Here is an 11102-nt window from a genome sequence, read left to right as displayed (position 1 = left end):
TTGTTGAGATGGAAAAACGCTTTGTAAAAAGTGATAAGGCTGAAACAAGTTCTTTGCTTCAGAATTTAATTTCCATGAAGTATCAAGGCAAGGGAAATATAAGAGAGCACATTATGATGATGTCCAACATTGCTTCTAAGCTTAAAGGTCTAAAGCTTGAGTTGTCAGATGACTTACTCATTCATTTAGTATTGCTGTCTCTTCCTTCGCAATTCAGTCAGTTTAAGGTGACTTATAATTGTCAAAAGGAGAAATGGACTCTTAATGAGCTCATTTCATTATGTGTGCAAGAAGAGGACAGGCTGAAGCAAGATAGGACTGAAAGTGCTCACTTTACTAGCATCTCTAAAGACAAGGGCAAAAGGAAAAGAATTGAGGAGCCCAAGAACAAAGCTGCTGCTAAGGGTCCAGAACAAAAGAAGCAGACTAAGGATAACAACTGCTTCTTCTGCAGGAGTTCTGGACACGTGAAGAAGGATTGTGCCAAATATCACGCTTGGCGTGTTAAGAAAGGTATGATTCTGTCTTTGGTCTGTTCTGAGGTTAATTTAGCTTCAGTACCTAGAAACACTTGGTGGTTAGACTCTGGTGCAACTACTAACATCAGTGTTTCAATGCAGGGTTGCCTGAACTTCCGAAAGCCTAGTGATACTGAAAGATGGATCTATGTAGGAGATGGGAAGAAGGTAGAAGTTGAAGCCATAGGAAAATTTAGATTATTATTAAGTTCCGGTCATTATTTGGATTTAAAAGACACTTTTGTTGTACCGTCATTTAGACGGAATTTGATCTCTATTTCTTATTTGGACAAATCAGGATATTATTGTTCATTCGGGAATAAAGAATTTACTTTGTCTTTAAATTCGAATGTTGTTGGAACCGGTTTACTTTCTGGTTATGATAATCTTTATTTGTTGGAAACTGTGGCTAACTATAATGAAACCTTGAATGTGGAATCACGTGGTACTAAGCGGAAAATTGACAATTTCAATTCAGGGGTGCTTTGGCACAAGCGTCTAGGTCACATCTCTAAAAATAGAGTTGAACGACTTGTGTCAGATGGAATTTTAGATTCCATTGACTTCACAGACTTTAACGTTTGTGTAGCATGCATTAAAGGAAAACAGACTAAAGATAAGAAATTAGGCGCATATAGAGCTACAGACGTCTTAGAATTGATACATACGGACATCTGTGGGCCATTTCCAACTCCTTCTTGGAATGGTCAACAATATTTTATATCATTCATAGACGATTATTCTAGATATGCCTACCTTTACCTAATTCACGAAAAGTCCCAATCAATAGACGTGTTCAAATCCTTTAAGGCAGAAGTTGAGAATCAACTTAATAAAAGAATTAAAAAGGTCAAATCTGATCGTGGTGGTGAATACTACGGCAGATATGACGGTTCAGGTGAACAACGTCCGGGACCATTTGCCAAATACCTAGAGGAATGTGGAATCGTCCCACAATACACTATGCCGGGGTCACCCAGCATGAATGGTGTAGCTGAAAGACGAAACAGGACTCTTAAGGATATGGTAAGGAGTATGATTTGTCATTCCACCTTGCCAGAGTCACTCTGGGGAGAGGCATTAAAAACAGCAGCATACATTCTTAATAGAGTACCAACTAAGGCAGCGGCTAAAACACCTTATGAGCTTTGGATTGGGCGTAAGCCTAGTCTGAAGCACCTTCATGTTTGGGGATGTCCAGCTGAGGCAAGGCCTTATAGGCCGAATGAAAAGAAATTTGAACCCCGAACAATTAGCAGCTATTTTATAGGGTACTCAGAAAAATCAAGGGGCTATAAATTTTATGATCCTAATTTGAGAACAATTTTTGAGACGGGAACGGCAACGTTCTTTGAGGATATTGAGTTTGGGGGGAAGATTAAGGTTAAAGATTTTGTCTTTGAGGAAGAATCGGTAACAATTCCAGAACTGATTCTTCCACCAATTGACTTTCCCATTATTGAACAAACTCAAGATGATCTGGTTGTTCAGGAAGAACAAAATCCAGATCAAATTCAAGATCCTCAAGAACAAGTGCCTCAAGAGCCAGCTCCATTGCGGAGATCCACTAGAGAAAGGAAAAATGCTATTTCGGATGATTATGTAGTATTTATCAATGAGGTAGAGGAAAATGTTGGCATGACGGAAGACGACCCAGTCAACTTTCATCAAGCCATGCAAGATTCTCGTTCAGATAAGTGGATCGAAGCAATGAATGAGGAGTACAAGTCTATGCAAGACAATTCAGTTTGGGAACTTATCCCATTACCTGAAGGAAAGAAACCCATTGGTTGCAAATGGATTTTTAAAACCAAGCGGGATTCCAATGGTAATGTGGAGAGATATAAGGCACGTCTTGTAGCTAAGGGTTATACTCAAAAGGAAGGGATTGATTATAAAGAGACTTTCTCTCCGGTTTCATCGAAGGACTCTTTAAGAATAATCATGGCTCTTGTTGCTCACTTTAATTTGGAGCTTCATCAAATGGATGTAAAAACAGCTTTTCTCAATGGCGACATTGATGAGACGATCTATATGGTGCAGCCAGAAAACTTTGTGTTGGGAGACCCAAAGAATATGGTGTGCAAACTAAGAAAATCCATTTATGGGCTAAAACAAGCTTCTCGTCAATGGTACCATAAATTTCATCAAGTAATTCTCTCATTTGGTTTTGAGATGAATACAGTTGATGATTGTGTGTATCATAAGTTCAGTGGGAGCAGACATATTTTCCTGGTCTTGTATGTTGATGACATACTGCTTGCCACTAACGATATAGGCATGTTGCACGAAACTAAGAAATTTCTATCAAAGCATTTTGAGATGAAAGATCTTGGTGACGCCTCTTTTGTATTAGGAATTCAGATACACCGAGACAGATCTCGAGGTATTCTTGGATTGTCACAAAAGAGCTATATCGATAAGGTTCTCAAAAGGTTTGGGTTACAGGATTGCAAACCAGGGGACACCCCAGTTGCTAAGGGAGACAAGTTTAGTCTCAAACAGTGCCCTAAGGGAAGTTTGGAAATTCAAGAAATGCAAAAGATCCCTTATGCTTCAGCTGTAGGGAGTCTTATGTATGCCCAAGTATGTACGCGTCCAGACATAGCGTTCATAGTAGGGATTTTAGGCAGATATTTAAGCAATCCAGGTCTTGACCATTGGAAAGCAGCCAAGAGGGTCATGAGATATTTGAAGAGAACAAGAAACTACATGCTCACATATAGGAGGTCAGACCAGTTAGAGATCACTGGGTACTCTGACTCGGATTTTGCGGGATGCCAAGACAGCTTAAGATCAACTTCAGGCTATGTCTTTCTGTTAGCTGGTGGAGCAGTTTCTTGGCGTAGTGCCAAGCAAGGTCTTACTGCCTCATCAACTATGGCAGCAGAGTTCGTAGCAATCCATGAGGCATCTGACCAGGGCATTTGGCTGAGAAATTTTGTCACGGGGCTGCAAATAGTTGAAGGGATTGAAAGACCACTCAAGTTGTATTGTGACAATAGATCAGCAGTCCTGTATTCTAACAATAATAGGAGCTCAACCAAGTCAAAGCACATTGACATTAAGTTCCTAGTTGTTAAAGAGAAGGTACAAAGTGGACAGATATCCATAGAACACTTAAGGACAAACTCCATGATTGCGGATCCACTCACTAAAGGTCTACCACCCAAGGTCTTTCATGAGCATACTGCTCACATGGGTGTGCTACAGTTTGAGGAATCTTGATTTTAGTGGGAGTTTCGTCCATTATGTAATTCATGTTCTATGTTTAATTGTAAAGTACAAATACATTGTATTTGGACTTTCTGATCAGAAATAAAGTTTAAAGTATTCAGTTTTTGGTTACTTTGTACATTTAAGTTATGGTATGATCTCATTCGATAAAGTAGGACCAGTTGAAAATTGACATGCATTGACCAACTTCATGTAATTTTCATGCTACACTTTTCATAATGGGTCTATGTCATTTAGTTGTGTCAGTACGGGTGATCATTGATGGGTTTAGTTATGCTTATTATGACGAAAGCCTCTTTGGTTCCATGTGCTGATATGATTAATGGACGGGACAATTTGGATTATACTCAAGGTAATTATAATGACATTTTTGACGTCATAAAGTCTAACACACTCCTAAGGATACATGTGTGACCAGTGGGAGATTGTAAGATTTATGGGTCACATATGTAATTAATTAATAAAGTGTGTTAGGGTCATTATATAATTAGCCAATAAACTAGGGGTCAAATAATATATAATAGTTTATGGCTAAAGAGCATAATAGTTATGAAAATTAATAGTGTAGATATCAGACAGTTTCTAATTTAATGAGGGGCTGAATTGGAAATACTGCAATTTGGGATATAACTAATAATAGTTATATATAGGGGTAATGGTCCCCAAGGCAAACACAACAAGACTATTCAGTTTCAAAACTCTAAAGGAGAAAATTCTCTGGTTCTCTCTATCCCCATCAAGAGAGCAAGGTCTTCAGGGTGTTTTGCTGAGAAAGATCACCCAACCCATTGGCTCTATCATCATCATCTCAGGATTTCATTAATGGCAATTCCCACAGGTACGCTTCCGCCTTTGGCTATTCATCATGTAATTGACATGAATTGTTGAGCACAACGTTATTAAGGTTTTTCCAACAATTTAATAATTGATTTTTTTGGTTTTCGTTAAAAATAAATTAAACAATGAGTAAGCTTGCAATGGGATCGTTATCTGGTAGAAGCATCTTAGAGTTGAGCAAAGTGAAGACAGTAAGAAAAACAGAGACCAAAACAGAGAGTGCCAAAAGAAGGAGCATTAGGATGTGTGAAACAGTTCCTTTGACTTGTTTTGCATAGTTTGTGGAAGCCAAAGCAAGCATAGTAACAGGAAAAGAGTAAGCCCACCATGCAACATTGAACCTTCTCATAGATCTTCTGAACAGGCTTGGCCTACAAATCTGTTAAATTTCAACATAAATAATAATCATTATTTCATGCTAGATGGAGAGCTTTAATTTTATCGAATAATATCTTCGTTAATGATTGCATGGAAAAGTTTTAATAACATGATGCGAAAATAACATTAGTCATTAAGTAACTATTTCATCTCGATCTATTTGCTTCTAAATATAAGATTTTGTTGAGTAAATAACAAGAATTATGAAGATAATTTATGAGATACTAATGAGTTGGTTGGGTACCAATTAGGGGTGAGAATATGTTAGGTTAGGCCATACTTTAAAAGACCTGAGCTGACCTACGATTAATTTTTTAGCTTAAGTCTGGCCTACGGCCTATCATAGGTTTTTTTTTTGCCTGTTCTGGCCTTTTTAATAGCATGATCTGACCTAAAAGCCTATTTAAAAATCTTACTCATACCAAAATAATTTTTAAAAATTCTGAAACAAACATCCTTTAAACCCTAAAAAATAACTTTTGATTGCAAAAAATAGATTTTTTTTTTCTGAAACAAAACCACCAATTATTATCTCTCAAACAAAAATGGAACAAATACTGATTGATTGACTAATTGAATGACTACCGAATATGGAATGACTAATGAGTGATTGCATATTTGATAGAATTTAAATTAGGAAATATTATTATTAATATAATAATAAAAAGTAAAATTAATAAATAATAAAATATATATAGGTCGGTCTGCCAGACCTAATAGACTTTTTTATAAGTATGAGCCTGACCTATTTAAATAAATAGACTTTAAAAATAGACTGAGTCTAGCCTTTTTATTAAATAGGTCAGGCCAGGCCAGACCAGACCAGGCCACAGGCCCTAACGGACAGTGTAGCCTATTCCAATCCCTAGTACTAATACTACTAAAATAAAATCAATTCAAAATTCAAATTATATAAAAATTAGTTAAATATAAAATATTCACATGGTTTCGCATAATTGATTATTGAATATCATATCTAATTAAACTCTAAATTATCAAACTTTTCACTCTTTAAAAGGTAATATATTAGTGTTAAATATGTTGTCAATTAGTGTTATTTTATAAATCATAGATAATTAGGTGATATTTTCATATAATACTAATCTTATATTTTAAAAACAATCCTATAAAATTGGTCAGGAAAAAATCTCAATAAAAAATTTTAAATTATGGAGTGGGGGATGTCAATGAGGGTCTTTCATCTGGACAATTGATAGTATGAACATAATTAATTTTTAGAATAAATGATTCAATTGGCTCCACTAAACTAGCTAGAAACAAAAATTCAACATAGCTCAAAACCAATAAAAATAGTCTTTATATTAGCAAAAATGTATAATAATAAAAAATATTTTTACCAAATTATTTTAATACGGATTAATACATTATCAATATGTGCTAATTTTATTGAAAAAGATTAAAATAATATTAATTAAAAATATATTTTTTTTTTTAAATCAGGCGTATAACTAATCAATTGAAAAGGGACCTTTCGTATTGTACGGCAGCCTACCAGAGAAAATGTGTTTCCTAGCAGTTGAAAATAAAAAATTTGACCAATAAATTGTTGTTGACTCTAGCATGTTTTGTGTATAAAGACACAGCATAGTACAAGTAATGTATTTTTTTATTCGAGTATAAAATAAAAAAGATAGTCCAGCTGGACCTTGTCGTTACTTGTTACTTGAGGGAGAGCTCATGTGGAACATCTTATAATCATTCAAAAATTTAACGATCCCCAATATTCTTTACAAATAATAATTTGTAAACTTTTATGTATTTATTAATATATAATATATATTTTTATATTATTATTATTATTGAATAAATATTATTTAATTTATTATTTTAATCATAAAAATAAAAACAATAATTAAAATTTATATCTAATAGACGATATGTGATCTTTAAAATTTTACATATTTCTTAAAATTAATTTATAATGAATCATGGATTCATGATCCATATGAAAATTTATACTAATATACTTGCTTATTTATAATTATAAAATATAAAACTATTCATTCTCTTGCCGCAAAGCGACTCAATTTGCATGCACGAAAACAACTACTACAATTTAAGTAATACAATGTCCTTTATCAGTTCCTCTCTAGTTTTAAATATTAAAGAAAACACTCACATTCAGTATTTCATAACATAAATAAATAATAATATATTAATTAATATCATTTCAATAATATTATTCAATTAATTTAAAAAATCCAAGTTTAATTGACTATAAATTGTTGACAGATTAATTTAATGGTTTTAATTACAAAATTTTTCATTAATAATAATCCATTTAGAAGCATTTTTTCATGAAATTAAAACCTTCAAATAATAGTTAAGTTTCTTAAATAGAACAAAAAATCTAGCAACTGTAACATGTTTTTTAATATTTGAAATTCAAATAAATCCTCACAATTTAATTTGAGAATGAACCCAGATAAACTACGTCAATTTCACCTGCTTCTAAGAAATAATTGAATGAATATGAATTGATAATTATATACATGTGAGACGAAGATGAATAGAGAGAGAAAGAATAGCATCTTGGAAACAGTATCAAAATCTCCAACAATAGATTCCCAAGCCAAACTAGCGACACCAGGAGCTACAAAGAACAAGAAAAAAAACACAGGAAGTCTATCTCCACCCGACAACCTTTGATAAAGTGTAACAAACAACACCAAATAATGAACCATCCCTAATGAAAACAAACAAACAGCACTCTCTTTCCATCCCATTTTCGCCGCCGCTTGTGCTCCCACCAAGTGAGAGACTAATTCTGAAATAACCTGCATGTAGTTTTGTTAATATGCATTTTAAGGATTTTGTTAACGATCGCTTTACGACCATTGTTGTTGATTTGTGGTTATTCATGATGTTTTAGTTTTGTCTATGACAACCTCAATTTTTGATATGGAAATGGAATTTTTTTCGGCTGCGCATTCCATTTCGATTTTTTTGTTGTCAAACTCATACAACAATGTTAAGAGATTGCTTTGAAATGAAATGGTGTGCGCATTTTGCTTGGTTTACATGCAAGGATTTTATAGTAGCCAGGGAAGGTGAGACCGGAAGCGTGAGAGTGGACACAAGTTGTTGTATTAAAATAAATTAATATATGAAAAAAGGATGAAACATTTTGTGATAAGAATAGTAGTCCATTTTGGTTGCCAATTTGAACGTTGTCTGCGTATAATTCAATTTGGTAATCTTGCAATTTTTATTAATTTTAGATTTTGATAAAGATGGTGCTGTAATAGTTGGATACTTCAAAATATTTCAATTTAATTATAATTATATTAGATTATAGTACAAAAATTATAATGCAGAATAATCAAGATTTGTACAAAAAAAAAAAGAGCTAAATCAGAAAGCAAACACGAACCATTTTAGCTAACATATGGGCCGCTGTTTTTTTTTTAAAGTCATTTACGGCCCGCTATTGATTTTATTGCTAACTAGAGATTTATGGTTGTATCATGTTTTGGGGTGACAACTAATACCGGGTTTTTTCTCGAAAAAAATTAACACTACTATAATACTTGGCTTAGAAAGCATATTGAATTTTGTAACCATCTCGTGCCTTAATTTTTCTTTCAATCCTTCAACGAGAAAAAGTAATATCTCAGAACATAAAAAATAATTAATAAAAGATAGAAGGTTATGAACAGAGTGAAAATAGACCAGATCTATCTTTAGATAGGATCTTACGGCTAGTTTAGGGCATATTTAAATAATGTTAGATTTTTTATTGAATAGATAAAATTAAAACTTTTTTAAAAATTCTATTAACTAAAAAGATTATGCCACGAGTCATAAAAAATGACTAAAAAATACAAAAGTTATCATAACTCATTACAATAAAGAATCCAAGAAAGAGTAATAAAACAAAACTAAAAAAAAGGCAAAATTCAAAAATCAGTATAAAACAAAACAACCACCAAAAAGAAGAAAAATAACAACAGGCAAGCAAAATATATGCAAAAACAATCATCAGTTTGATTTCATCGATAAAATTTTAAGAAGTTAACTAACAATTTTTTTTTGAAATTAACTCATCTTTTTAATTAATTAACGTGAATATGATTACTTTTAGTTTTATATCTGAATTAAGGAAGTAAGAAATTCCACAATTTATTTGAGGAAGTTTATTTAAACATAGTGAAAATGAATAAGTTAATATATGATGTATTTTGTCAGCAGCACCCCAGTTGACACTTGTAAAACGAGGCCCTGTGCGAGTTCCACATAGATGACAAACAGACGCATGTCCAATTCCTGTCTTGTGTCTGCCCGAATTTTGCATCTCAGGTGTTGACCTCTCTATCATCAAAAACACTTTTGTGATATACTCTCTCCATATAATAAATTTATTATCCGCCAATTATCATATTACGTTATTTGATGCCACTCAATCAATAATCATTCTGCCAACAATTTTGAGGTGGAAGACTACCCATGAGATGTGGAACCCGTAAACCACATGGCTAATTAACCTTCCATTTATTTTAAATCATCATAGAATATATGCCTTCTATATTTTTTCACTCCAAATGATAAGAAAATCGCTTGATTATTTTTAATTTGAGGGTTTTAAAGTGAGAACCAATAAAAGAATTAAATTAATATAATTGATATTATAATCTTTCATGACAAAATGTGCATATGATACCAATAATAAATTTAATTATTAATAATTAATATTATTTATTTTAGGATTAAATTAAATATTTAAAGTTATAATATTTTAATTTTAGTATTTATAAAATAAAAATATAAATTTTATTACCTACAAAAATATCATACATTTGATTTTAGTTTTTACTATTAAGTTAATATATATTTTTAAATAATTTTTTTTTAAATATATTCACAGTTAGAAGTTATTTTATCATTCCTTTGGGTCTTTGATTATATAAAAAATAAGTTTAAAATTCAATTTTTAAATATATATTTTTATTACTTTTATTATTAACTGTTTACGTTTTAAAATTTTCAAAAAATTTAAAAAATTATATATATTTTATTTCTTAAATGAAAATTTGAATAAAAAGTTACAAAATTATATTTTTATTTTACAACAATTAAATTAAAAATTAAAAGTTTATATACCTAAAAATATATTTGAAGGTTCATTTTATAGTTTAAAAGTGTTTATTCCAATAATTTTATAGAGTAGTTTTGGGCTAAGAGTACGAGAGCCGTTGGATTTGGGTTTCTGGAAATGGTAAAACAATGTTTGAGTTGCGATTGAGACGTAGATGTGACGAAAGGAGCAACATAGATGCATGTTGAGTAGTGCTGCAATTTGACTATGGTGTTAGATTTGTACATGTGGAATTAAATAAAAATGAAAAATTATTACGGAGACGGTCAAGGAAAGTACCACCGGGTTTTCCGGTGCAAGGACGAATAATGAAAAGCTGATGTAGACACGTGGAAGATTAATATCCGTTGGATGGTCAACGTAGGTCTGTTATGGAGTGATCCCAGCCGATGAAAACTGAAAGAGCACTGTAGAGAAGTTGCCTGTGATAGATAGATTTTCTTTCATGTCCCCCACGCACATTCTCTTTCTCTTTCTCTTTCTCTTTCTCCATCCCTCATATCAATCATAATTAATAATCACACCCATCTCATTCTTCTCTGTTTGAGTAAAGCACATCAACCACCATACTAGTATAACTCTTAATTCCTCTACAGTACTTTACTAAAGTGGATTGGTGCACTTACCATTGCGCCGGCGTTGCAGAGGAACTAATTCCGTGCCCCTCTTTTCATTTTCTTCTTCTTCTAATAATAATAATAATAATTCTTTTTTTGGTTAACAAACAGTTTTCCTCAAAAGCTGCAAAAACTACTCCTCAAGATCACACACAGTGTTAGTTAATTAACAAAGTAAAAGAGTCTTGTGTCAAAATTAATTAATAAGCTAGATTCACAAATTAATTTCTTCTTGTACTATGGATAAGGATACTTGTATGTCTGAATTGGGAATGGTTTCAGGTATTTTGAGTAGTGTAAGAAATGGCTAGGTTATTTTGGTTAGAAAAAGAAGATAAATAATAATAATAATGAGAAGAAGTAGAGGAACGAATTGTCAAGATTGTGGAAACCAAGCGA

At 32.4% G+C, this 11102-nt stretch overlaps 2 protein-coding genes across 2 annotated transcripts in view; one reads left to right on the top strand and one right to left on the bottom strand.

Annotated features, from left to right (window-relative positions):
- Nucleotides 1-4710: 4710 nt before the first annotated feature.
- On the bottom strand, nt 4711-8060 carry LOC101509738 (S-type anion channel SLAH4-like). Its single transcript, XM_004501062.4, has 2 exons — nt 7484-8060; nt 4711-4971 (listed from the first exon to the last, which is right to left on the bottom strand). Exons 1-2 carry the CDS (start codon nt 7772-7774, stop codon nt 4711-4713), a joined length of 552 nt encoding a protein of 183 aa, XP_004501119.1. The 5' UTR covers nt 7775-8060.
- Nucleotides 8061-10942: 2882 nt separating this feature from the next.
- Nucleotides 10943-11102, top strand: part of LOC101510059 (protein EXPRESSION OF TERPENOIDS 1-like) — a 1617-nt gene continuing 1457 nt past the window's right edge. Inside the window, exon 1 of the mRNA XM_073368867.1 lies at nt 10943-10985. Coding sequence (XP_073224968.1) covers nt 10943-10985 — 43 coding nt within the window. The remainder of the gene's footprint in view (nt 10986-11102) is intronic.

Source organism: Cicer arietinum, chromosome 5 (assembly GCF_000331145.2).
Source record: "Cicer arietinum cultivar CDC Frontier isolate Library 1 chromosome 5, Cicar.CDCFrontier_v2.0, whole genome shotgun sequence".
NCBI lineage: Eukaryota > Viridiplantae > Streptophyta > Magnoliopsida > Fabales > Fabaceae > Cicer > Cicer arietinum.
Note: the sequence above shows the minus strand (reverse complement) of the source record. Positions and strands in the feature narration are given on the sequence as shown.

Excerpts from the sequence above, each read along its gene's own strand:
- LOC101509738 (XM_004501062.4), bottom strand. The coding sequence starts at position 7,774 with ATGCAGGTTATTTCAGAATTAGTCTCTCACTTGGTGGGAGCACAAGCG. Across the intron at positions 4,972-7,483 it reads TATTCATCTTCGTCTCACAT|ATTTGTAGGCCAAGCCTGTT; the intron begins GTATATAATTAT and ends GAAATTTAACAG.